Here is a 27,958-nt window from a genome sequence, read left to right as displayed (position 1 = left end):
AATAGTGCTTCAGGTTAAGAACTCTGGGGTTGCAGTTTTCAGGCTTGGGGACAGGGTGGTGACTGTTTTTTGCACCAAGTTCTGTCCATAAACCCCACTGAGTACAATGGGATCCACTCTAGGTCATTACTGTGCAGACCATGCCAGCCTTACGAAGTGGGGCGAGGAGCAAAAAAAATGAAATGGAAATCAATGGAGATGTTTAGAAATGGGGCTTCTGGTTCCGGTCTGCCTTAATGGATGCTGCTCCCATGATAGCAGAGATTGATAGCAAAGAATAAACAGGGATGATTGGAGGGTGATTGTCCTTGCAAGCTCCCCCCAGGGCCCGAGGGGGAGTGAGCTTCACTCGCAGATTGTCTCGATACCTGGCTCTTGCTCCACCATGGAATCTGAGAGGCAGCAAAATCACTTGGCCTATTGGTATCCCTCCTACTCGGCCATTAAGAAGCAGAGGTACTTCTGTTTATTTGAGTGAAATTAGAACTAATATACAGACATGTGCTGGAACAGAAGGAACAAGATCATAAACTGATACAAAGCAAAACTGATTCAAACTGCAAAAAAGACTTCCTTCGATGTAAAATATGGTATGGGGTACGAGCCTTTACTCTTTCTTTATATATAATAATAATAATAATAATAATAATAATAATAATAATAATAATAATTTATTATTTATACCCCGCCCATCTGGCTGAGTTTCCCCAGCCACTCTGGGCGGCTCCCAATCAGTGTTAAAAACAGTACAGCATTACATATTAAAAACTTCCCTGAACAGGGCTGCCTTAAGATGTCTTCTGAATATCAGGTAATTATTTATCTCTTTGACATCTGATGGGAGGGCGTTCCACAGGGTGGGTGCCACCACCGAGAAGGCCCTCTGTCTGGTTCCCTGTAGCCTCACTTCTCGCAATGAGGGAACCGCCAGAAGGCCCTCGGCGCTGGATCTCAGTGTCCGGGCTGAATGATGGGGGTGGAGACGCTCCTTCAGGTATACAGGACCGAGGCCGTTTAGGGCTTTAAAGGTCAGCACCAACACTTTGAATCGTGCTTGGAAACGTACTGGGAGCCAATGCAGGTCTCTCAGAACCGGTGTTATATGGTCCCGGCGGCCACTCCCAGTCACCAGTCTAGTTGCCGCATTCTGGATTAATTGCAGTTTCCGGGTCACCTTCAAAGGTAGCCCCACGTAGAGCGCGTTGCAGTAGTCCAAGCGTGAGATAACTAGAGCATGCACCACTCTGGCGAGACAGTTCGCGGGTAGGTAGGGTTTGCAACATAAATGATTCAGCAGCACGCACGCACACCCCCCCCCCCCGAATGCTAACAAACTGATAAAAAGCAAGAGGTGATAAAAGAGAATGGGATTATACTTATGGATTACAATGAAAAAGAGAACTATGTGACAAAGTTGAAATGGATTTAAAGTCCCGAACTTTCACTGTATTCCTATGGAAGGAAATGGAGTTTGAGCTTTGATGATCGGCTAAGGCTTTGGCAGGATGCCAGATCGTTATTGAGAGAGTTGGATGGAAGGAGAAGCTGGAGTCTTGCCAGAGCTTTGGCGGGACGCCAAATTACTCTCTATCTAGACTCAAACAATAACAAAAAAGGGAGAGAAGATGGCGTGTGACGCAGTTGAAATTACAGCCTCATTCTCTGGTAAGACTGTATTTCAACAAAGTCTCTTCATATCTTCAAACAAGCTGATACCTTGCCAATAATAATTAAAGCCCTCCACAAAGGACCGCACCATTAAACATCAAATTCTCTAGTTTTTTTATAAAGTTTCACTTGCATTCCATTTCATTAATTGACTCTTTCTCCATGAGGCTTGCCAAATCATGAAGTAGGTGTCAGTACTGCAGTGTTTCATTCTTTCATTGCACAGTGTGACACTGTGCCTTTAATTGCCTAATTACCTAATGGATTGTTGTGTGAGAACGGGAGCGATTTCTATATCTCCTCCTCCCCCTCCCCTCTGGTCCTTGCATCTGGCTTTTGCTGAAGGATACGGCTGCGTGTGTCAGCTCGTCGCTCTGTTGACTTCTTATCTTCTCGATGCTGCATTCCAGCCAGAGTCTGCTTCTGCTGTACTCTGCTACTACGGGCGAAGTTTCTCACCATTCGGACAAGTGAGGGAGGGCGTTGGCCCAACAGTAGCAAGGATGAAAAATGATGAGACGCTCACCTCACATCTTCTGTAGCAGAGCGACAAAAGTCCTTTCAAAGTCCGAATTCAAATCTTTGTTGAAAAACAGGAATGCTCCCGCTCATGGCGTTGGCATTGGAGATTTTCCAATTCGTGCAATGCTAAACACCCAGCGCCCCTGCCTCCACTGTAGCGAGCGGCAGATATCGGACGGCGTGCGGGTGAAGGCACGTGCGCCCCATCCCTGTGGGGTTCAACAGGGATAATTACCTCCAGATTCACCTTGTTTAATTGCATGACTGGGGTCCAGTGTCCTGGGAAAGCAGCCAAACGCCTTGGCCATCACACCGGAAGTCTTCTCCAAAGTCTTTTTTATATTTTCTCTCTGATAGTAAGAGCTGACAGTGAAAAGCAACTCTCTCTGAAGGGGGTGGATCTTCACTGGGGGGTTTTAAGAAGAAGTTGGATGGCCACCTGTCATGGATGCTGGAAATGAGAATTCTGGAGGGGGTTGGACTAGATTCTGAATCTATAATTCTATACTTCACCCTGGTGTGAGATCTTAAATTGACTTTTTAACAAGTGAAATTTCATACACATTCCATGTGCTGATATGCTTTTAACCCTGTATGAATTATTTGGTGGGCCATGAATGAATCTTTTCCCACGTTTCAAACACTAAACCGTTTTCTCTCTTGTATGGATTCTCTGATGGGAAGTGAGATTGGTGCTTTGACTGAAGCTCTTTCCACATTCCAAGCACTGATAGGGTTTCTCCCCTGTATGAATTCTTTGATGGGAAGTGAGATCACCACTCTGACGAAAGCTCTTTCCACATTCCAAGCACTGATAGGGTTTCTCCCCTGTATGAATTCTTTGATGGGAAGTGAGTTTACCACTCAGACGAAAGCTCTTTCCACATTCGAAGCACTGATAGGGTTTCTCCCCTGTATGAATTCTTTGGTGGGAAGTGAGATGGGTGCTTTGACTGAAGCTCTTCCCACATTCCAAGCACTGAAAGGGTTTCTCCCCTGTATGAATTCTTTGATGGGAAGTGAGTTCACCACTCACACGAAAGCTCTTTCCACATTCCAAGCACTGATAGGGTTTCTCCCCTGTATGAATTCTTTGGTGGGAAGTGAGATTGGAGCTATCAGTGAAGCTCTTTCCACATTCCAAGCACTGATAGGGTTTCTCCCCTGTATGAATTCTTTGATGGGAAGTGAGATGGGTGCTTTGACTGAAGCTCTTCCCACATTCCAAGCACTGAAAGGGTTTCTCCCCTGTATGAATTCTTTGATGGGAAGTGAGTTTACCACTCAGACGAAAGCTCTTTCCACATTCGAAGCACTGATATGGTTTCTCCCCTGTATGAATTCTTTGGTGGGAAGTGAGATGGGTGCTTTGACTGAAGCTCTTCCCACATTCCAAGCACTGATAGGGTTTCTCCCCTGTATGAATTCTTTGATGGGAAGTGAGATTGGAGCTATCAGTGAAGCTCTTTCCACATTCCAAGCACTGATAGGGTTTCTCCCCTGTATGAATTCTTTGATGGGAAGTGAGTTTACCACTCAGACGAAAGCTCTTTCCACATTTGAAGCACTGATATGGTTTCTCCCCTGTATGAATTCTTTGATGGGAAGTGAGTTTACCACTCAGACGAAAGCTCTTTCCACATTCGAAGCACTGATATGGTTTCTCCCCTGTATGAATTCTTTGGTGGGAAGTGAGATGGGTGCTTTGACTGAAGCTCTTCCCACATTCCAAGCACTGAAAGGGTTTCTCCCCTGTATGAATTCTTTGATGGGAAGTGAGATGGGTGCTTTGACTGAAGCTCTTCCCACATTCCAAGCACTGAAAGGGTTTCTCCCCTGTATGAATTCTTTGATGGGAAGTGAGTTTACCACTCAGACGAAAGCTCTTTCCACATTCGAAGCACTGATATGGTTTCTCCCCTGTATGAATTCTTTGGTGGGAAGTGAGTTTACCACTCAGACGAAAGCTCTTTCCACATTCCAAGCACTGATAGGGTTTCTCCCCTGTATGAATTCTTTGATGGGAAGTGAGTTTACCACTCACATGAAAGCTCTTCCCACATTCCAAGCACTGATAGGGTTTCTCCCCTTTATGAATTCTTTGATGGGAAGTGAGACTATCCTTCCGATTGAAGTTCTTTCCACACTCCAAGCACTGATACGATTTCTCCCTACTCTGTGTTCTTTCATGTGAAGTGAGGCTATTCCTTTGAATGAAGGTCTTTCTTTGACGGGAGGTGCACTGGGAGCTCTGACGGATGTTCTCTCCACACTCTGAATATTTATATGACTTCTCCGCTATGTGGATTCTGTTGTGCTCCCCCTTGTTCTTCCCTTCTAATTTATCACCATCTGCAATAAAGAGAGAAGCTAATTAGAGTCTCAGGAGGAAATGGGAACTCCAGATTATTGAACAATGTTAATGAATGCTTGTGATAGAGGAAGAACTGAAGAAAATTAGATGTGAGGCCTTACTATAGGTTTTACTGTTTTTGTTTTCTGGTATTAACTGAGATATTTCTTGGCTTTTATCTGGGATAGATTTTGTTCTGGCATGATCAGGGAATCCACTCCATCTGCAATCACAACTTATATTATGATCCAACAGGGATCCTTACTGAGAGAGTCCACGATCCCACGATTCTCCTCCTTGACCTCTTTATGCTGAGCTCTCTGGTCAGGATCCAGCAACGTCCACCCCTTGTCTGTGAAACAAACAGCAACATCTTCACCTGAACACTGCCCATCAGAAGTTCTTTCAATCTGGTTGGTCAAAATTTAAATTGACAGATGGCAATATATACCGTATTTTCCCCTCTATAACACGCAGATTTTTTCTCCTAAAAAGGAAGGGGAAATGTCTGTGCGTGTTATTGAGCGAATGTGTGGTCCCTGGAGCCGAAAAATCAGGCAAAAATCAAATCGCGCTTCACGGAGAAGAGAAACCTGAAAAGAGGAAGCGGCTGCTTTCCTGCATTCTGCCTCAGGGTCTTACTGCCCACCCTCCTCTGTTTCCTTGCTGTGTTTGCTGAAATGGAACAAAGAGCAGGGAAAGCCCCTCCCCTCCAGGCAAGCAGAGGGGAAAGCAGAGTTCCTCTCTGTGCTCCGGTGCTGCTGGGGGAGAGGGAGAGAGAGAGGGGGGAGGGAGGGAGAGGGGGAGGGAGGGAGGGAGGGAGGGAGTGAGAGAGAGAGAGATGGCTGGCTTGGGTGGGGAGAAACTTTTCCCTTTCTTTCCTCCCTCCCGTTAAATCCCTCTCCTGCATTCTTAGCCAGCTGCTTCTCTGCACACCCCTCTCATGTCCCTTCTTTGTTTTTCCTTCGCTCCCCACTTAAAATGTGGTTACAAAGCATAGATCCATATGGATCCTCAGGATCTTTGCATTGGGTCACCCCAAATTCACCATCAGATCACATAGCATGTCCATGGCTACAGCCTGCACCAAAAAAAATCACGCACCCACTGTTGCCTGGGGCTGCAATGGCGCAAAAATGTGGTTACAAAGCATGGATCCACAGGGATTCTCAGGATCTTTGCATTGGGTCACCCCAAATTCACCATCAGATCACATAGCATGTCCATGGCTACAGCCTGCACCAAAAAAAATCACGCACCCACTGTTGCCTGGGGCTGCAATGGCGCAAAAATGTGGTTACAAAGCATGGATCCACAGGGATTCTCAGGATCTTTGCGTTGGGTCACCCCAAATTCACCATCAGATCACATAGCATGTCCATGGCTACAGCCTGCCCCCCCAAAATCACGCACCCACTGTTGCCAGGGGATGCAATGGTGCAAAAACGTGGTTACAAAGCATGGATCCACAGGAATTCTCAGGATTTTTGCATTGGGTCACCCCAAATTCACCATCAGATCACATGTCTGTGGCCACAGCATGAAGCACAAAAATGATACACCCACTGTTTCATTCAGAATGTTTTTTCCCTTGTTTTCCTCCTCTAAAAACGATGTGCGTGTTATGGTCAGGTGCATGCTATAGAGCGAAAAATACGGTACAACTTAGAAGTATATTCAACTCAGATCAAAAGAAAGGATTTGCAAAAGAAGATTCAAAATTTAAAGTCACAGTGATAAAGAACAACAATTGTTATCCAAAACCTATAATCTTTTATTGGACTGGGAATTGATGGAGGAAGAAGTGAAAGAAACGACGATTAAATGGTCTCAGGATCTCGGACATACTATCTATCTAGAGCAATGGGAGAAACTTTGGCGAGAGGATATACGATTTACTGCCTCATATACAATTAAAGAACATTTTGTAAAGATGTTCTATAGGTGGTACTTAACGCCAGTTAAGTTGGCAAAGATATACAAATTGAAATCCAACCTCTGTTGGAGATGTGGTGGAGAAATAGGAACAACAATACATATGTGGTGGAGGTGTGAGGAAATTAAGAAATTTGGGATAGTAGTACACGAAGAACTAAAGAAGATGTTGAAAATATCAATAACAAAGAAACCAGAGACATATCTCCTTGGATTGAGAGATGAAGAGATACCACGGGGGGGGGGGGGGATTTTTCTATATGCAAGTACTGTGAGGAGAATCAGAACTTACAGGGTTAAACAGTTCTGTGTGACGTCTCACATTCTGAGGCGTGGTTTGTTCACATACGGGAATCTTTCTTTGTGTGTGAATTACTTTCGTTTTTAGCTGTCGAGCCGAGGAGATGTCCGCTCGATCTCCGGGTTGATTTATGATGTTTTTCTGTACAATGATTAAAGACTTCTTAGATGAGCAAGAAGCCTGCGTACAGCCTTGGATTTATCACCCACCCAAGGCACGACCGCTGCTGCGAAACTCGGCTTGGAGCCAGGAAGACAGCTTAAGGCTCACAGTGGGCACGGAGAGTTGGCACAGGAAAGTGTGGCGGACGCCATTACATTCCACAAGTACAGCTGCTAGAATAGTGATTGCAGCGCGGTGGAAGTCACAAACTATACCCACAAAGGAGGAATGGATTTGTTAACTAAATGAATATTTAATTCTGGCAAAATTAACTGCTATAAGAAGAAATCAGTCGAATCAAAAATTTAAAAAGGGGTGGAAATGTTTTGATGAATATATGGCAAAATATTGCTCAAGGAAAGATACACTAATATGCATAGATTAAAATGTGAAGTACTGGATGGAAGAAAAATTAGTAAGGAAATAATAAGAATATGAAGATGATTTGAGAAGGTTGTAGAATGCAAAGATTGCAATTATTATTGTAAATTGTATAATGTGGAGGAAATCCAGTGGGGGCGGAGGGAAGTGGGAGGAGGGAGAAAAGGATAATATGATGGATTGAGGAAATAGAAATGTAAATGTATGGGGGGATGGGGAGGAAATGATGTTGGCTTTGGTACATCTGTATTGTAAAGTAATATGTGAAAACCAATAAAAATAATAATAATTAAAAAAAATTAAAACAGGAAAATATTTAAATTTATACGTAAATCTCTTTCTTCACTTTGAACCCCCCTCCCATTTTCATGATAAGACCAACTCTGTGTTGTTTCATTGGTAACAGAAGAGGAAAAATGACTATTACTCACTTAATCAAAGCACAACGGCCACAAGAACTTCAGTCTAGGCATTTGGCTCTGCGATGTTGAATGTTCTCTGTGCTCTCCTGTTTCCCCTTTTTTTGTTTCAGCTGAAAGCAATTCATGGACCCAGAACTCATACACTGACCACTAATGATGAACTATATGTTATAGATACTCCTGCAAATTTATTCTGCTATGTTTGAGATATACAGGCTCAGCCTACATATTTGTATCATCTATTATTCCTATGTTCCCTGTTTTATAAAGTTAATAAAAGTTATACAAAAAGAAGAGAAAAAGGCAACACACGGAGGCCCCATCTGAGTTCACACTGCACAGCAGGATCAGGTTCCTTTAAGGAGTCCAGTGCAGCGCGATGGATCAGTGAGTTGTCTGAAATAGGTAGGGCATTCAGATCACAGAACTGGTTTTAGACATTTTGAGCTGCCAATACATCGCGGTGGCCGGGGAGCTGTGATCTATTCCTGGCTCAAATTGCCTGCAGAGGACAAAGGAGTAGGCAGGCAAGCAGGCAGGTGGGGGAGCCCGAAAAGGTGCTCCCCTTCTCCATCTCCATCCGCCTGCCTGCCTCCCCCCACCCCCTAGCTGAGGAAGCCCCAATTCCTCTCTGGCTCCATCTATCCAGGTCCCCATCTCCCCTCCCCTGGGACTCACCAGATCTCTCGGAGGTCCCTGGGAGGGAACGCTCAGAGGTTGAGAGGAGGGATGCAGGAGACAACCTGACCAGGTCAACCGTCCATCTTCCCCCTTCCATCCTCGCTAGCTTTGCAGGATCCGTGTCTTTCATCCTTCCTGAGGAGTCAAGGAGCCAAAAGAAGCTGCAGGGTCCTGGGAGAGAGGAAGAAGCAAAGGGAGCCTCAGAGGCCCTGCAGGGATTATCTGGCTGGAGAGGAAGCCTCCCAATATGTTGGGGGCCCCACCCACAGCAAAATCCCTGCTTTATCTCATTTCTGGCCAGAGAACTTTCCCTCTTCACCCTCCATCCCTCCATGTTCCCATCTCCCCTCCCCTGGGACTCACCAGATCCCTCGGAGGTCCCTGGGAGGGAATGCTCAGAGGTTGAAAGGAGTGATGCAGGAGACAACCTGACCAGGTCAACCCTCCATCTTCCCCCTTCCATCCCCGCTAGGTTTGCAGAATCCGTCCCTTTTATCTTTCCTGAGGAGTCAAGGAGCCAAAACGAGCTGCAGGGTCCTGGGAGAGAGGAAGAAGGAAAGGGAGCCTCAGCGGCCCTGCAGGGATTCTCCTGCCCTAGATATTCTCCTGCCCCTGGAGAAGCACAAATGGGGCAGCCCCTTTTGACCAAAAGCCCCATTTCGAAACATCTCCTGTCGTTCCAGTTTCCCGTTTGCTAATCACCCCACTTCGTAAGGCTGGCAGGGTCTGCACAGTAGTGACCTCAAGGTAGAACCCTTGAACTCAGTGGGGCTTATGGACACAACTTGGTGCCAAAAACAGTCACCTTCCTGTCCCTAAGCCTGAAAACTGCAACCCCAGAGCATGGGCAGAAAATAGCAGAGTAGCTATTACATTGGTACCTCAGGTTAAGTACTTAATTCGTTCCAGAGGTCCGTACATAACCTGAAACTGTTCTTAACCTGAAGCACCACTTTAGCTAACGGGGCCTCCTGCTGCCACTCTGCCGCTGGAGCACAATTTCTGTTCTCACCCTGAAGCAAAGTTCTTAACCTGAAGCACTATTTCTGGGTTCACGGAGTCTGTAACCTGAAGCGTATGGAACCTGAAGCGTATGGAACCCGAGGTACCACTGTACATGTGCTGTAGGTGCCTGCGTGCTGGGTTCTTTGTATGCAGAGCCCAGTTCACAATCTTTGAGCTCTCTCATCGCAAGCCAGGCAGGTGTTGTGGCCATATTTGCCTCTTGCATGGGGACCAAATCTTTGGGGAAGCTCTTCATCTCCAATTGGTAGGAAAGAGGGTTCATTAACCTGCTGGTGGGGGGAGGTGGCTTTTCAGCCCATAAATTCAACTCACGGTGGAATATCTGGTGGGCTGGATCTGGAGCACAAAGGGTCAAGTTCTACTTGCATGAGCCCTTGTGTTCCTTCTTCAAACTCATTAGGCAGGAACGTCAGAGGTCCAATCTGGAGAATATTTCATTCTGGGCTTCTTATGGCAGAGCACAGAAGACATGCAATCAATTCTTTTCAGTTGTGTCAAGTAGGTCCTTCCCTAGATTTCTCAAGTGCAAGGACCCTGGGCTGTCTGAGTTATGGGGTTCCTTGGGGTCCAGGTCAGCTGGCTAGTCAGGATTGTCACCTGCAGAGTATATGTCAACTAAAGGATAATAGTCTGCCTTGGATTGAGGACTTTTTGGAGGTGTTGCTGAATGTGGAAGCAGAGGAGCTGGTGATGCCACATTTCGGAATAATCTTGAGACTGATACACCGCTCCTCCTTAGATATTCTCTGTGCTTATGCACTATATTCACAAACTTTACACTCCTCTTGTGACAAGATTCCCAAAGGCTTAGGGTAGCTTGAGGGAAGTAGCTTATTTTGAGACAGCACCCATTTCAAATTCTTGTTTATCAAAACCCTCTCCCTAGTTGGTTTGGTTTTGGCTTCTGACAGGACATCAGACCATTTGATAACCTTGCATATCATATCATATTGATATAAGGATCTGGGGTGCAGATTCCAGTAGAGTACAAACTTCTAAATTCTTCTGTCTGGAGACTTCCGGGTTAGCGCCATCGGCTAATGGCGGATTCCCTCCGAGCTCCGGAGGGAATCGGCTCCGCAGGATCAGGGTCTTATCGCTGCGGCGACGCGGGGACCCTTAAAAATCACACGCGGTGAAGCCTGTGAACCTGGTGACTCGGCGGGCACCATTTGCGCCCCCCGTCCTGTGAAGGAGCCTTTTTAAAGGCTCCGGAACGGGGGACGGGGTGAGCGGTGCGGTGCTGAGAGTCGACTGCTTCTCCTGCGGAGTGAAGCTGCGCTGCCATGGCCGGAGAGCGCTGACTTCTTCTTGTGTATTGGACTCCAAAACAGCAACCCGTGAGTAGTACGGAAACTGGATTCGTAAAGAAAATTTTTTTTTAATTAGGCACGATCGGGGAAGGCACAAACAGGAAGTCCGTCTCCCCGTCTTGTAAACAATCTAAAGCAAGGACCTGCTAACTAAGGTCAAGAGAATTTTTTCTCATTTATTGGGCAAAAGATATTAATTTCACGATTTGGCACCATAAGAAACTTTACTGGAGGATAAGAGCTAATTTTGGGAGCTGAAGTCCACCCACCCCCCGGACCCGGGAGTGATCCGCGAGAGAGCCTGTTGAAAAGGTATTGAAGAGTTTGACAGCTGTCAAATTAGCTGTCAAGACGGAAAAAGAGAACTTTGTTTTCTGCTGTTTCTGCTGGTTGTATTTGTTACAAATTGACTATACTTTGTTGAAAATAAGGAAGAACTGATACAAACTAACTTGACTTTTGGATTTGAACTGGAAGGAATACTAAGTAACCAAAATCCCTCTAGAGGGGTGTCAGGGAGAGAGGCACAGATGAGGGAGGAGACTGAGAGCGAGGGGGAAGGATCCCAGGGCGACGAGGAAGAGGATGACAATGACTCGAGGGTTTCCATGAGTCTTTCCAGTGAATCGGAGGATTCCCAAAAGGGGGCGCCCCTGGTCAGGCCAAGGGGAGCCACAGGGGGGAGTAGCCAGGAGCAGGGCAGCAGCAGGGGAACCCCCAGTGGAAGTTGGAGATCGGGACCGGCTTCTCCGCCGGAACGGAGTGAAGAGGGTGGAGTTCCCAGTGTGTCAGACGGAGCAGAGCAGGAAGCAGAGAGGGGAAGGAGATCGGGGCAAGACGTCCTGCCGGAAGGGGCGGAGAGTAGTACTGAGAGCAGTGTAACTGTCAAAAGGAAGGTCAGAAGCAGCGTACGCGCGCCAAGTTCAAATGTGGAGGCGCGCGGAAATGAGGAGAGCCCGGAGGAGGAGCCTGGTCCCAAAGCACGGAGGAGGGGGGAGCAGGCGTCTGGGGATTCAGCCTCGGGGGAATCCAGGAGGGAAGGAAACCAGGGGGGCAGAAAGACCCTGCGGAAAAGAAAGGACAGGAAGAGGTGGACCAGCACAAGCCTCTTAAACTGGTGTAGAGGCGGGACTTCAGCGGTCTAAGCCTAACAGCGTCTCGGCTGTGGAGCTAACAAAGTTCTTCAATAAAAGCTTTTGTATATAAACTGGACTTGGCATTGGTCTCTTGTGAGCTGGGACCTAGGGCGGCCCTGACAGTAAGTCCCCTCTCTAAAGGACGCAAATTTTTTTTTGCAAAGCTCACGAAGTGTGGCAGCCATGAGTGCGGAGGAACAGATGACAGCACTGCGGAACGCAGTTACCAAGCTCTCCGCTGCGGTCGTTGCCTCTCAGAAGAAGAGTGACGAAGCGGAAAAGCGCTGCCAAGATCTGCAAACCAGGTGGGAGCGTGCATGCAGAGAGGGGTTCCCAGGGTCCAGATCAGAGGGAATTGGACTTGGAAGGCGGGGGGGCAGTTTAGTTGCCCACTTCGATGGGAACCTGAAGCACTACCCAAGTTTCAGAGCAGACGTCTTATATGCACTGCATTTGCTTCGCAATGACTTTAAAGATGAAGAGGAGAAAGTGGGATTTATTGTGTCTCATTTGCATGGAGACGCTAGAGCTTGGCTGCGCAATTTGTGGCGCGAAGATGGCCCTGCCCGCCGCGATTCTGATGAATTTATGAAAGCTATGGATGCTTCCTTCCAGTCAACCGTGGATGTTGATGTTGCGTGCAAAGAGATGCATGGACTCCGGCAGGGCAAAGCCACTGTGCGTCAGTACCATTCGCGCTTTTTTGCATTGCTGACTGTATTGGGCTGGGAGAAGGACTCCAAACCAGTGAGAGATTTGTTCTGGGAGGGACTCAACGGCTCCATAAAAGATGAATTGGCCAGGGGTGACAGACCTCAAACCCTAGCGGAAGTAGTACAGAGGGCTCTTGCGATTGGAGTGCGACACGAAGAACGTCCTTGGCACAGTGAGGAAGGTCGCCAGGTGCATGCGCCAGCGAGGGCACCTCCTCTTATCCCCAGGGAGTTCGGCCAGGCGCATCCTTCGCCTCTGATGCGGCAGGGGGAGGAACCAATGGAGCTTGGCGGTGCTAGAGCTCAGACAGCAGCCAGAGCACCAACGTCCGGTGCAGTAAAGGCGAAGCCTCCTAGAGGGAACAGGAAATGTTACATCTGTGATAGTGCACAGCACATGGCTAAAGAGTGTCCCCAGAGGCTCCAGAAGCACACTGCAGCTTTAGCAACGGTCGCAGCAGACGTACCTCATGAGGAGCAGTTTCAGGGAAACGACAGTGCCTGGCTGGAGACAGCGATGCTGGGGCTCAGCCAGGCGAGTCTGTAGGGCAGTCCCCAGCGCCTTTGCAGCACACAGACCCCTTACCACCCAAGCCAGCGGTGCAGCTCACTGCAACACTCCAGTTGCCGAATGGAACCACCCTGGAAGTCCCCATCACAATCGACTCTGGAAGCAACGCGGACTTTGTGGGGGTGCAGTTCGTCAAGCAGCATCGCATCGCGCTTCTGCCAGCTACAAATCCCCTGAACGTAGTCACAGTAGGTGGCAGAAAATTGCTAGGAGGGCAAGTTGTGCAACAGACGCCTCCCATGGTGATGCGGATTGGAGATCACCGAGAAGTCATTAGCTTCAATGTCACCCGCCTGTCAGACACGCCTATAGTGTTAGGCATGAGTTGGCTAGAGAGACACAGTCCAGCTGTAGCGTGGTACCAGCGGCAGATCACCTTTTGCTCATCGTACTGTGCTCAACATTGCATCCAGTCCAGCCGAGAGGAGGAAGCTGGGCAGCAGCTGCAACTCGGCATGGTGCAGGCAGTCCCCCGCAAGTACGAGGGATTTTTGGAGGTTTTCTGTGAGAAGGAAGCTGACCAGTTGCCACCCCACAGGCCTTACGACTGTGCAATCAACCTGTTGCCGGGGGCGAAGCTGCCGACTGCAAAGCTGTATTCCATGTCTGAAGATGAGATGCAGGAACTCAGGGAGTTCATAGAGCACAATTTGAAGCGCGGATTCATAGAATCATAGAATCATAGAATCATAGAGTTGGAAGAGACCACAAGGGCCATCGAGTCCAACCCCCTGCCAAGCAGGAAACACCATCAGAGCACTCCTGACATATGGTTGTCAAGCCTCTGCTTAAAGACCTCCAAAGAAGGAGACTCCACCACACTCCTTGGCAGCAAATTCCACTGTCAAACAGCTCTTACTGTCAGGAAGTTCTTCCTAATGTTTAGGTGGAATCTTCTTTCTTGTAGTTTGGATCCATTGCTCCGTGTCCGCTTCTCTGGAGCAGCAGAAAACAGCCTTTCTCCCTCCTCTATATGACATCCTTTTATATATTTGAACATGGCTATCATATCACCCCTTAACCTCCTCTTCTCCAGGCTAAACATGCCCAGCTCCCTTAGCCGTTCCTCATAAGGCATCATTTCCAGGCCTTTGACCATTTTGGTTGCCCTCCTCTGGACACGTTCCAGTTTGTCAGTGTCCTTCTTGAACTGTGGTGCCCAGAACTGGACACAGTACTCCAGGTGAGGTCTGACCAGAGCAGAATACAGTGGCACTATTACTTCCCTTGATCTAGATGCTATACTCCTATTGATGAGGCCCAGAATTGCATTGGCTTTTTTAGCTGCCACGTCACACTGTTGGCTCATGTCAAGTTTGTGGTCAACCAAGACTCCTAGATCCTTTTCACATGTACTGCTCTCAAGCCAGGTGTCCCCCATCTTGTATTTGTGCCTCTCATTTTTTTTGCCCAAGTGCAATACTTTACATTTCTCCCTGTTAAAATTCATCTTGTTTGTTTTGGCCCAGTTCTCTAATCTGTCAAGGTCGTTTTGAAGTGTGATCCTGTCCTCTGGGGTGTTAGCCACCCCTCCCAGTTTGGTGTCATCTGCAAATTTGATCAGGATGCCCTTGAGTCCATCATCCAAGTCGTTGATAAAGATGTTGAATAAGACCGGGCCCAAGACAGAACCCTGTGGCACCCCACTAGTCACTCTTCTCCAGGATGAAGAGGAACCATTGATGAGCACCCTTTGGGTTCGGTCAGTCAGCCAGTTACAAATCCACTGAGTGGTAGCATAGTCAAGACCGCATTTTACCAGCTTCTTTACAAGAATATCATGGGGCACATTGTCAAATGCCTTGCTGAAATCAAGGTAGACTACATCCACTGCGTTCCCTTCATCTACCAGGCTTGTAATTCTGTCAAAAAACGAGATCAGGTTAGTCTGACATGACTTATTTTTCAGAAATCCATGCTGACTATTGGTGATCACAGCATTCCTTTCTAGGTGCTCACAGACTGTTTGCTTAATGATCTGCTCCAGAATCTTCCCTGGTATTGATGTCAGACTGACTGGGCGGTAATTATTTGGGTCCTCTCTTTTCCCCTTTTTGAAAATAGGGACAACATTTGCCCTCCTCCAGTCTGCCGGGACTTCGCCTGTTCTCCAGGAATTCTCAAAGATGACTGCCAGTGGTTCTGAAATCACATCTGCCAGTTCTTTTAATACTCTTGGATGCAGTTCATCTGGCCCTGGAGACTTGAATACATCTAGACTAGCCAAGTATTCTTGTACTATCTCCTTAGTTATTCTGGGCTGTGTTTCCTCTGCTGAATCATTTGCTCCAAATTCTTCAGGTCGGGCGTTGTTTTCTTTATCGGGAATCCAAAGCAGTGGGGGGCAGTCCTGTGTTTTTTGTGAAGAAGGACACGCCCCAGAAGAGACTCATCGTGGACTTCCGGGCCATAAACTCGATGACTAAGCCCAAGGCCTTTCCCATGCCCAAGATTGACGACCTCCTAGCGACCGTGCGGAAGGGGAGGATCTTCACCAAGTTGGATCTGCGCGGAGCGTACAATCTCATACGCATCCGTGAGGGCGATGAGTGGAAGACGGCCATGTTCACGCCTCTGGGCACGTATGAATACAGAGTTATGCCATTTGGTCTCCAAAATGGATCCCACTGTTTCCAAGCCTTTATGCATCACGTGCTAGCGGGACTCCTCTACAAGAAGTGTGTGTGTTTCCTCGACGACATCCTGATCTTCTTGGAATCGCCGGAGGCTCACGAGAGAGACGTAAAGGAGGTCCTGCAGAGACTACGGGAACACAGGCTCTACGCCAAGTTGGAGAAGTGCCAGTTCGATGTGACGGAGGTGGATTTCCTGGGCTACAAGCTGTCCGACAAGGGGCTGGCCATGGACAGCGTCAAGGTCCGCGCAGTGTTGGACTGGAAGAGCCCGCGCAATCGGAAGGAAGTCCAGAGATTCGTCGGTTTCGCCAACTTTTACCGCAAGTTCATCAGAGGTTTCGCGAAGGAGACGGCAGCAATCACGGACACTCTCAGTTCCAAGAAGAAGAAGTTCGTTTGGACGGACCAGGCGGAGCGCTCTTTTCAGAAGCTTAAAAGCCTCTTCGCCTCCGAGGAGCAGCTGCTGCACGTGAATCCCGGCAGGCCCATGCGAGTCGAAACTGACGCGTCAGACTGAGCAGTTGGAGCCGTCCTTCTGCAAGAAGATCCGCAAGGGAATTGGAGGCCCTGTGCTTTCTACTCCAGGAAGCTCAGCAAGGCGGAACAAAACTACAACTATCTGGGACAGGGAGCTGTTGGCCATTCACGCAGCTTTCAAAGTGTGGCGGCACTTCCTCATAGGAGCCAAGCACACCGTGCAGGTCCGCACGGACCACAAGAACTTAGAGTATTGGCGCACGGCGAAGCTCCAGAGCCAGAGGCACATGCGCTGGGCGGAATTCTTCGCAGATTTCGACTTCCGAATAGAGTACATCCCGGGAGACTCCAATGTCATAGCCGATGCGCTCTCAAGGAAACCGCAATATCTCGAGGAAGCGGCAACAGTAGCAGCCAAACACATTTTTGCACTGCAGGCGTGGGCGTGCGCTGCAATCGCCATCGACCTGGACGCGGTGCGACGCGAGTTGCAAACGGATCAGTTTGCACAATCCAAGATGGAAGAGCTGCGCAGAGGTACAGCGAGAAACGACGAGTTCCAGCTACGCAACGGGCTGTTAACTCGCAAAGGTGCCCTCTACGTGCCAGGGGACGATCTCCGCGCAAAGGTTCTGCAGCAGTTGCACGACGCACCCAGCGCGGGCCATTTCGGCAAGGAGAAGACAGCGGAACTGGTGGCCAGGGACTTTTGGTGGCCCCAGATGCGAGGAGAGGTCGCAGATTACGTCACCAGGTGTGACACCTGTCAGAGGTCCAAGCCAGTACACCAGAAGCCAGCGGGACTACTGGAACCGCTGGAGACGCCACTGCAACCGTGGGAGCGGGTAGCGCTGGACTTTGTTACTGATCTGCCCAGCTCCAGAGGCAAGACGGCGGTACTGGTGGTTGTGGACCTGTTCACCAAGATGGCGCACTTCATTCCTTGCGCGAAGGTGGCGACAGCGGAACAGACCGCCAAACTCTTCATCGACCACGTGTTCAGAGTGCATGGGCTGCCACGGTCCATCCTGTCCGACAGGGGGCGCCAGTTTGTTTCCAGTTTTTGGCAGAAGCTCCTAGGTATCCTGCACGTCAAGATCAACCTAGCGTTGGCGAGACATCCACAGACCAACGGCCAAGCAGAGAGGGTCAACGCGATCATGCAGCAGTACCTGAGATGTTACGCCAATCAGCGACCCGCAGCTTGGGTGGACTACCTGCCGATGGCTGAGTTTGCCTACAACAACACGAAGCACGCATCGACGGGGGTGACGCCGTTCTTCGCTAACAATGGGCGACATCCCAGAACCTTCCCGGGGTTCGTAGCAACGGGGGAGGGGGTGCCGCAAGAGGCCGACCATTTCGCAGCAGAACTGCAAGAGGTGCACGAGGAACTGAGGCGACATTTGGAACTAGCTAAACAAGCCTATAAAGTGCAGGCGGACAAACACAGGAGGGCGGGAGAAGACATCCAGGTGGGGGACTGGGTATGGATAGCAGCCCAAGCGATGCCGGCCAAGTCGTTAGCTAAGAAGAAGCTAGGACACAGGCAGCTAGGGCCATACCAAGTTGAGGCCTGGATCAATCCCGTAGCATTTCGACTGGCCCTCCCCGAAGGCTCCAGAATGCACCCGGTCTTTCATAGGTCGGTGCTCACCCCCTACAAGGCCCCGCACAGGTTTCAGGAGTCAGGGACGGCACCAGACCCACCCAAGAGGGGGAGGTCACCTAGGGCCGAACCACTCAACGAGGTCACAGAGATCCTGGACTCGAGATGGGGGGAAGAGGGAGTAGAATATTTTCTCGCCAGAGAGGGTACCCCAGCCAGCGCCAACAGTTGGGTGCCGGACTACGCTTTGGACGAGCCTCTTCTCAAAGACGAGTTCCATGCCCTTTTCCCACATAGGCCCATGCCAGCCGAGTACTTTGACGACTGGCTTTTTACGCCCACACTTTCAGCCAGCACTTTCCGGGGCTTTTCTTCCGCCGAGGAGGGAACGCCAGAATCGAGCCCGCCCAGGGGATCGTGCTCGGGGGTGGAGACGGAACCCTCTTATTGGTGGGACGAGCAACCAGAGGAGGACTGGCGCAGGAGGTGGATGACGGGGCCTTGGGCAACAGCACCGGACGAAGTAACAATGGAAGAGGGAACTGAGAACACTTTGGGTGATGAACCCGAGTTCGAGCACACATACACTGAGCTGCTAGCAGAGGACATCGAAGTAGACGAACTGTATCCTGCATCTACCCCCGAAGAGACGTGGCTCCCACAACCTGCGCCCGACGGGCGGGAGGGGGGAAGGGGGGCTTCGAGGGGGGATGGATGTCAGGGGTTCAGGGAGAGAGGAGCAGATGAGGGAGGAGACTGAGAGCGAGGGGGAAGGATCCCAGGGCGACGAGGAAGAGGATGACAATGACTCGAGGGTTTCCATGAGTCTTTCCAGTGAATCGGAGGATTCCCAAAAGGGGGCGCCCCTGGTCAGGCCAAGGGGAGCCACAGGGGGGAGTAGCCAGGAGCAGGGCAGCAGCAGGGGAACCCCCAGTGGGAGTTGGAGATCGGGACCAGCTTCTCCGCCGGAACGGAGTGAAGAGGGTGGAATTCCCAGTGTGTCAGATGAAGCAGAGCAGGAAGCAGAGAGGGGAAGGAGATCGGGGCAAGACGTCCTGCCGGAAGGGGCGGAGAGTAGTACTGAGAGTAGTGTAACTGTCAAAAGGAAGGTCAGAAGCAGCGTACGCGCACCAAGTTCAAATGTGGAGGCGCGCGGAAATGAGGAGATCCCGGAGGAGGAGCCTGGTCCCAAAGCACGGAGGAGGGGGGAGCAGGCGTCTGGGGATTCAGCCTCGGGGGAATCCAGGAGGGAAGGAACCCAGGGGGGCAGAAAGACCCTGCGGAAAAGAAAGGACAGGAAGAGGTGGTCCAGCACAAGCCTCTTACACTGGTGTAGAGGCGGGACTGATTCAGAGGGGACTTCAGCGGTCTAAGCCTAACAGACGTGGGGCCGCGCGCCTCGGCTGTGGAGCTAACAAAGTTCTTCAATAAAAGCTTTTGTATATAAACTGGACTTGGCGTTGGTCTCTTGTGAGCTGGGACCTAGGGCGGCCCTGACAAGGGGTTTTTGGGACATTACAAGAATGGCTGAAGGAGGAAGAATTCAAGCTAAATTGGACAGAGTCTTTGTTCTCTTGGGAAAGTTATATGGCCAAATTGATGTTTTGGCTACAAATGTTACAACTCTGGACTTAACAGTAAACAATTTCATTGAATTTGATAAGGATCTGACTCAGGAAGCTCATGCAGCTGGACAAGAAGAGAAACTGGAGAGTTTTGAGAGTGTGGAGAAAGAGATATATGTTGTTCCTGAGGAAAAGGAAGGAGGAGCTGTAATGTTGCAGAAGACAAAGGAGGGCCAGAGGCCTGACATGATGGCTACAAAGGAAAATAAGAACTTGATGGTGAAAATTTGGTTTGAATTGGAGATTGAAGAATGGAGAGATCACCTTATGTGGAGATCTGAAGACCCAAGGATTACAAACTTTGATTAAGGTGGAAGTTGGAGCTTTGGAGACATTTGGACTTGAAAGGAGTCAGAAACAAGATTCTGGCTCCACTTTTAAGTATGGAGGTCTGGCTGGAAGAAACATGGATCCCATTGGGCTTGAGCTTCTCCGAGATCTGGTGTTTAATACCAAGGACTATCAAAAAAACCGGCAGAGAGGAGTTGAGAGAGAATTAAGAGCCTCGGACGTGAGATCTCCAGGCTGATAGTAGACTGATTGATGGACGTTTGTTGGGGATTGAAACCAGGAAAGGGGGGGTGGAGTCTGGGAATCCAAAGGGTGTATAATTATAACTTGTTCTGCTTTTATTTTGTTTTGTTATTTGTATGAAAATTGGGGAAATCGTGGAAGGGAATTTAGGCCGATTTTAGAATAAGGTTTTAAGAATAAGCACTGATGTATAAATATTGATGTTTATAAGGTAAGATTGGTTGTTGTTTTTTTAAATGAACTAAATATAAAAAGGTTAAAAAATTAGGGATAAGAACTTGTTGAACCAACACTGAACTGGAATACAAGAGGGGGAGGTGTGGGGAAGTCAGGGAAATATGTTATAGAAAAATAAGGACTGTGAACTCTATGTGCTTTTAATCTTTTTTGTTTTTTGTTTTTTTAATGTATTGTGGAAAATTTGAATAAATATCTTATAAAAAATATATATTTTGTAATTTTTAACATTAGTTCCTCTACTTGTTTAGCCTGGATTTGGCCTTGAGTCGCTTGAGCTCCTGGTCTCAGTGCCAGAGATGACTTAGCAGTTGAGCTGCCTGGGCCCCAAACCTCTTTCTGCTCATCCTTAGAGCTGCTGAGAGATCCTAGAAGGTTTGTAATAGGATCCGGCTCCCGCTGTTTCTTTCTTTTTTTTTTTTTATAATAAATTTTTATTAGTTTTCCATAAGTAAAGAAAAGACAAAACAAAAACATAAACATAAACAAACAAAAACTCGACTTCCCCATACCACCCCTTTTCTGCATTCTTGTTTCAAGATTTTTCAGCAACCCTCTGATAATAACTTGAATATATTTCATGTATTTAACTTCAGTTAGTTATTAATACCACTGTAGTTCTTTATCTCTTATAACTCTGAGCCCCTAATTTTCCAAATTACAACAGTTTTTGAGATAAACTTTAAATTTGTTCCAATCTTCATCCACCGCCTCTTTCCCCCGGTCTCGAATTCTGCCAGTCATCTCTGCCAGTCCCATATAGTCGATCACCTTCGTCTGCCATTCTTCCAACGTGGGTAAATCTTGCGTCTTCCAATACTTTGCTAGAAGAATTCTTGCTGCTGTAGTGGCATACATAAAAAATGTCCTATCCTTCTTTGGCACCATTTGGCCCACCATACCCAAGAGAAAGGCCTCTGGTTTTTTAACAAACGTTCTCTTCAGAACTTTTTTTATTTCATTATAGATCATTTCCCAGAAAGCCTTAATCTTCGGGCAGGTCCACCAAAGGTGATAGAAGGTTCCCTCCGTTTCACTACACTTCCAACACTTGTTGTTGGGCAAATGATAGATCTTTGCTAACTTAGCAGGAGTCATGTACCACCTGTAGATCATTTTCATAATGTTTTCTTTTAAGGCATTGCATGCCGTAAATTTAACACCAGTGGTCCATAACTGCTCCCAGTCAGCAAGCTCAATGTCATGCCCAATGTCCTGTGCCCATTTAATCATATTAGATTTCACCATTTCATCTTGAGTATTCCATTTCAACAGCAAGTTGTACATTCTTGACAAGTTTTTAGTATTGGGTTCTAACAGTTCTGTTTCTAATTTTGACTTCTCCACTTGGAAGCCTTTCTTTCTGTCCTGTTTGAATACTTCATTTATCTGTCGATAATGTAACCAATCTCTCACCTTAAACTTCAGTTTCTCAAAACTCTGCAATTTTACATTTTCACCATCTTGTTCTATAATTTCACAATATTTAGGCCAATTAGAACCCATATTCAATTTTTTCACCTCTTTTGCTTCCATTGGTGACAACCACCTAGGGGTTCTACTTTCAAACAGATCTTTATACCTAATCCAAACATTATACAGAGCTTTCCTCACCATATGGTTCTTAAAACCTTTATGCAATTTTACCTTGTCATACCATATATATGCATGCCAACCAAATCTGTTGTCAAATCCTTCAAGATCCAAAATGTCTGTATTCTCGAGGAGCAGCCAATCTTTCAACCAGCAAAACGCTGCTGATTCATAGTAAAGTCTTAAGTCCGGCAGGGCAAAACCCCCTCTATCTTTCGCATCTGTTAATGTCTTAAATTTTATTCTTGGCTTTTTGCCCTGCCAAACAAATTTCGATATGTCTTTCTGCCACCTCTTGAAACAGTCCATCTTGTCTATTATTTGTAATGTCTGAAACAGAAATAACATTCTAGGCAATACATTCATTTTGATAACAGCAATTCTGCCTAACAAGGAAAGTTTCAGCCTTGACCATATGTCTAAATCTTTCTTAACTTCTGTCCAGCATTTATCATAATTGTCTTTGAAAAGATTCACATTTTTCGATGTCAAATTCACCCCCAGGTATTTCACTTTTTTTGCTATCTCCAAACCTGTTTCATTCTGGAATGTCTCTTTTTCTTCATTTGTTAGGTTTTTTTCCAAGACTTTAGTTTTTTGTTTGTTCAACTTAAATCCTGCAACTTGACCAAATATCTCGATCAGTTCTAAAACTCTTTTTGTACTAGTGATTGGCTGTTGCAAAGTCAAAACTAGGTCATCTGCAAATGCCCTTAATTTATACTCTCTCACTCCGACCTGAATTCCTTTAACCAACTGGTCCTTTCTAATCATATTTAGCAAAACCTCCAGAACCAGTATAAAAAGTATGTTTCTTAGCCACCTCCTCATTTTCCTTATTCACGTAAAATTGAGTAATTTTTGCTTGTGTTTTCTTAGAGAAGCTCTCTTTGGAGGAGGGTCTGTGGCACTCGGGGAGAGAACATGCATTTTGTAACTACTCTGGGTCAACACTGTCTTTCCCCTTAATTCCTCATCAAGTTTCCTGATATCTTTGATGATGATGATAATAATAATAATAATAATAATAATAATAATAATCCTAGCTGGAGGAAGAAACTGAGCCTGAAATGATTGAACACTGCAAATGACTGCTTGTGAAAGAGAAAGAAGGGAAGGGAGTTACTGCCTTTTTTGGCTGGTATTAGCTAACTTATTTATGGGACCCGGAGATTCAAAAAGCCTGGCTCTTTCCAGGGATGGATTTAATTTGGCTCAGTCGTGGAATCCGCTCCATCTCCAAGCTCAGTCATTTCTTTGCTCAACCAAAAACAGACAGATGCAGAAAGGAAAACAGAAAATTTGAGAGGATGTGCTGCTCTGGTTCGGCAGAAGCGGCTCAGTCCTGCTGGCCACATGACCCGGAAGCTGTATGACGGCTCCCTGGGCCAGTAAAGCGAGATGAGCACCGCAACCACAGAGTCCGCCACAACTGGACCTAATGGTCCGGGGTCCCTTTACCTTTACCTTACCTCCATGGCCCTAAGATCTCTGAAGCCTACATTGAAGAAAGTCTGGGCAGCTCAGACCAGCCTCCTCATGGTTTGAAAAGGAGGACTGGTGGAAGAATATTCCCAGACAGAACAGGAGATACCGTATTTTTTGCTCTATAGGACGCACCTTTTCCCTCCTAAAAAGCAAGGGAAAATGTGTTTGCGTCTTATGGAGCGAATGGGAAATGCCCCCAAGAGGCGCACACAAGCTCCGTGCGACTCTTGCGGGCTTTTTCCCAGGAGGGAGAAGGGACTGACTGGCCGCATCAGTCCCTTCTCCAACCTCGTAGAAAAGCCCACAGGAGCCGCCCACCCTTTAAAGAGCACGCCGCTCTTGGGGGCTTTTCCCCGAGGAGGGACAAGGGACTGACTGGCCGCTTTTGTGGGAGGTGGGGGAATTCCCCCACCTCCCTCCAAAGCAGGGAGAAGCGCACAGGCTGCGCACAGAGCTGGGAGGGGGATTGTATTTCCCCCCTTGATTTCCCCCTCTGAAAACTAGGTGTGCCCTATGGTCAGGTGCACCCTATGGAGCGAAAAATACGGTACATCTCCCATTGAGAGTTTTCCATTCCATTCCAGGAGAGTTGTGGGTGCGCAGGGGAGAGAGGAAATGGAGAGCGAAGGGGAAGAATCTGAGGGCAGCGGAGGAGAGAATGACAGTGACCCGAGAGATTCCATGAGCCTCTCCAGTGAATCAGAAGATTCCCAGAAAGGGGCGCCGATGGCCAGGGCAAGGGGGGGTCCCAGGGGGGACACACCAGAAGCAGGGGGCCAGCGGAGACTCCCAAAGCAGTAGCTGGAAATCAGGGCCAGCTTCCCCACCAGAGCGTAGTGAGAAGGAAGAGCCCCATAGGTCAGAGTCAGCGTCTCCTCCGGCAAGCAGGGAGGCGGAGTCAGGCCCAGCTAGCGTCCCCGAAGAGGGAAGCAGCGACAGGAGCAGTATAACGGTCAGGAGGAAGGTGGCAGGCTGGGCGCGCATGCCAAGTTCAAATGTACAGGCGCACGGGACAGCAGAAAGCACGGATTGGGAACCAGGTCCTAAAGCTCGCCGGAGGGAGGGGGAAGACTCAGGGGACTCAGCGTCAGAAGAGTCTAGGAAGGGCAGGACCTCGGCGGACAAGCGGACCCAGAGGAGGAGGGAGCAGAGGAAGAGGTGGAGCAAGGCTAGGGTCTTAAACTGGTGTCTGGGGGGAGGAGACTCAGATGGAGCTTCGACGGTCTAGGGTTTCAGACGTTGGGCTGCGCGCCACGGCTGTCAAACCAATAATGAACTTCAATAAAGACTTCTGTATATAAAGAGGAACTGGCGTTGGTCCTTTGTGAGCTGGGACCAGGGGCAGCTCTGACAGTGGCGCTATTGGGCTCCCTCAAAATAGAGGAGGTTTGTCCTTCAGAGATCCGTATGGAATTTCAAAACTGACCTTATGATCCAGCAGGGAGCCTTACCAGAGAGGCCACGATCCCAGGATTCTCCTCCTTGACTTCCTTCTGCAGAGCTCTCTGGTCAGGATCCAGCAAAGCCCAGTCCTCCTCTGTGAAAGGAACAGCTACGTCTTCAAAGCCCACTGGACCCTAAGGGAAAAGGGAGAAGAAAGATGATATTATTCTACACGTTGCTCAGTTCTTTTCTGTAACAATTTTGTTATGTATTTAAATGATGGGTACAGTGTTGCTTCAGGATAAGAACAGAAATTGCACAGCGGTGGCCCCATTTTCTAAAGTGGTACCTCAGGTTAAGAACAGTTTCAGGTTAAAAATGGACCTCCAGAATAAATTAAGTTCTTAACCCGATGTACCACTGTATTAATCTTTGTGTAAATGGGGGAATATATGGTACTCATCTTCAGGTAAATCTTTGCAAGCATTCCCATTTTCCAGATGGAAGGAGCTCCTCTCCCTTCATCTGGTGGGGAGGACCCTCTCCCCCTGCCCTCAAGCCAACTTGAAGGGGCACCAGGAGGGGGAGGGGAGGGGAAGCCCCATTGTGCATTGTGAGGGGAGGGCATGTTGGTTGGTTGGCATCCATCTGTCTTAGGAGACCATGGAAGAGTGTTTTCTTTGGGAGTGAGATCTGGGGGAGAGACATGTGTTGTTGCATCTGGGACACAGGAAGTGGTCCAGTTGTGCTGCTGCAGATGCAGTGGGGCTTTTCTCCTCCCTGTGCTCCCCCCACGTGGGAATGTTCCCGTCTGGCTGCAGCCTCTGTTCCCAAAGGTGACTTTTCCCTCCCTCTGAAGGGGGTTTATTTCCTTGACCCCAAGCCCCCTCCCCAAAAAGGAAGGCAGCATCTGGATCCCAAGGAAGAGCAGAGCTGCATATTTCCTGCGAAGTGGCCCCTCCCTGGCTTGGCAGAGAGGACAAAGGAGGACCCTCTGCTCTCTGACTTGGGGGTCTCTCCCCCCCCCCGCATGATCTGAACAGGGACCCCCATGCCCCCTCCCTGCCCCCCTGGGACCCCCTTCTCCCCATTGCACCCTCAGGGGGAGGAGAGAGGAGACTCACCCGAGTCCAGGAGGGGCTTTTGCAAAGGAGAGAGAAGAAAGCGGGGAGGGAGGGGGGAGGGAGGGGCTTCTGCTCTGGAGGACCTAGCCCCCTCCCCCTCCACTTCCTGCCCTCTCTAGGAATCCAGCTCTGCTCCGTTTAACCCTTGCCAAGCCGAGTCCTCCCCTCCCTCTCCCTGCCTTCAGTTTTCCTGCTCTAGGGGCTGCCCCCCTTCCCTCCCTCTGCCCCAAGGAGCCCACATCCCACCAGACTAACTGCAAGGGAGACAGGGGGGGGGTCCATGGGGGGTTAGCTTGGCTCTCCCCCAACATGGAGGCTCCTGGACCCCGAGGAAAGGCTGGGAGGGAGAAGAGGCCAAGGGCTGCCTAGTGGCGGGAGGTGCCTTGGGCTCAGCAATGGCTCCCTCCAGACACCCCCCAAAACACCCTCCAGCTCAGGGGGGGAGACCCCTCCCCTCCCCAAAAGACGGGTTTTTCTGCTTCTCACCCCAGGAAGAGAGAGGGAGGAGGAAGAGTCCCAGGCCAGGAAGGAAACGCACACGTGACCCGGGGGGGGGCATGAAAAAGAGAGGGGAAGAGCAGGATGGTGGAGAGAGGGGACCAGACTCCAGTCCAGAGCCAGAGGGACCCCAACCATCCTTTCCCCGCGTTTCCTGCCAGAAAACCAGTTTCTACTGGGATCCCAGAACCACATGGAGGCAGGAGACCCATTTCCCGCCCCAGAGCAGGGCTGGACCAATCAGAAGCCTCTCCATTGGGCAGCTGGCCAATCCCCTTTCAGATTCCCCTGGGCCTCCTCCTCCTCTCCTTCGCCCGCTTTCCTGAGGGAGTTTTCCTCCTGAGTTTCCCTCATGGCTGCTCCCCCTCCCAGCTTCTCCTTCTCTCTTCCTGTTTCTCTCCCCCCTCATTATTTGGGGCAGCTGGATTCCCCCCCCCCCCCCATGGCCAGGCAGGCCCAGGAGGAGCCCACTGAGGCAGCAGGGCCAGGAGAAGGGGTTTCCCGCCCTTTTCCGAAATAGGCGGGGACGCCATTTTGTTTTTCCCAGAGACGCCATGGCTCCCCTGTGGGCCTCGGGGGTCCCACGCTCTCGGGGTCTCTCCTCCCAGATGAAGGAGGGCGGCACCTTTGGTCCTCAGCCGCCTTCCTGCCATGATGGCTTGGCCTCCGCAGGGCAGCCTCTCTCCTCGCCATGTTGGCCCCACGGAGGAGGCCTCCCCATTGGGAGACGCCAGGCAAGTGGCCTTGGGCGATCCGCCGGGGTCTGCGAAGGGGGCCAGGAGGGAAAGGCCCAAGGAGGAGGAGAATAACAGTAGTATTAGTAATAATAATAATAATAATAATAATAATAAGGGCTGTATCCCCTCAAAGGTGGAGGGTTCCCTCAGGGGAGTTTGACCCCCAGACCAGCATTCTTGGTCACCCCAAGAGTCAGCGCTAGGAGAAGGGCTCCACCTGCAGGCCTAGGGGAAAGGGGGGCTCTTCCCCAGACGAGGCTGGAGACTCCCCTGCTGGCCCCGTGGGGCCCCAGGAGCCCTTTCTGGATGGCCCTCATTTGCCCCCCAAATGGGCCAAGACATCTGTTCTTCCCCCTCAGGCGGTAGTTGAACAGGAGAGGTCGCTCCCACTCCTGGTCCCTGTGGGTCTCAGGAGGCAGTGGGGGGACTCTAGGGAACTGGCTGAACTGGGGTCCTCCCAGTCCAGCCCAGACAAGAAAGAGAGGGAGCCCAGAAGAGGAAGCCATTGCAGAGAAGACCTGGACTTGGCTGTTCTCTGCTGAGGGTCTCCTGCCTTTCTTCCAAGGCTTCCTGGGGGTGCCATGGCCAGAGGAAGACACAGCCCCCCCACCCTGAATCCCCTGCAGGGCCTGGGGAGCAAGCAGAGCCTGCCTCAGTTATAATAATAATAATAATAATAATAATAATAATAATAATAATAATAATTTATTATTTATACCCCGCCCATCTGGCTGGGCCTCCCCAGCCACTCTGGGCGGCCTCCACAAAAACCAAAGATACACTAAAATATCACAGATTAAAAACTTCCCTGAACAGGGCTGCCTGGAGATGTC

General features: G+C 49.1%; 2 protein-coding genes across 2 annotated transcripts in view; one reads left to right on the top strand and one right to left on the bottom strand.

Moving 5' to 3' along the window:
- LOC114592649 (uncharacterized) overlaps positions 1 to 27,958 on the top strand; it is a 207,434-nt gene that overhangs the window by 17,459 nt on the left and 162,017 nt on the right. The window lies entirely within an intron of this gene.
- Positions 409 to 26,036, bottom strand: LOC114592762 (uncharacterized). The gene is made up of 6 exons (XM_077923205.1): positions 25,891 to 26,036; positions 24,835 to 24,960; positions 8,789 to 8,962; positions 8,423 to 8,596; positions 4,809 to 4,895; positions 409 to 4,542 (listed from the first exon to the last, which is right to left on the bottom strand). The coding sequence occupies exons 3-6, from the start codon at positions 8,886 to 8,888 to the stop codon at positions 2,834 to 2,836; spliced, it is 2,070 nt and encodes a 689-aa protein (XP_077779331.1). The 5' UTR covers positions 8,889 to 8,962; positions 24,835 to 24,960; positions 25,891 to 26,036; the 3' UTR covers positions 409 to 2,833.

Source organism: Podarcis muralis, chromosome 2 (genome assembly GCF_964188315.1).
Source record: "Podarcis muralis chromosome 2, rPodMur119.hap1.1, whole genome shotgun sequence".
In the NCBI taxonomy this organism is placed as follows: domain Eukaryota; kingdom Metazoa; phylum Chordata; class Lepidosauria; order Squamata; family Lacertidae; genus Podarcis; species Podarcis muralis.
This window is presented reverse-complemented; position numbering and strand designations above follow the sequence as displayed.

Bases quoted from the DNA above. Each gene is read 5' to 3' on its own strand.
- LOC114592762 (XM_077923205.1), bottom strand. From the start codon at position 8,888: ATGGAAGGGGGAAGATGGAGGGTTGACCTGGTCAGGTTGTCTCCTGCA. The intron at 4,896-8,422 runs GTGAGTCCCAGG...TTTGTTTCACAG, and splicing joins AGGGACCTCCGAGAGATCTG to ACAAGGGGTGGACGTTGCTG. The intron at 4,543-4,808 runs GTAAGGATCCCT...TCTTTATTGCAG, and splicing joins TGGGATCGTGGACTCTCTCA to ATGGTGATAAATTAGAAGGG.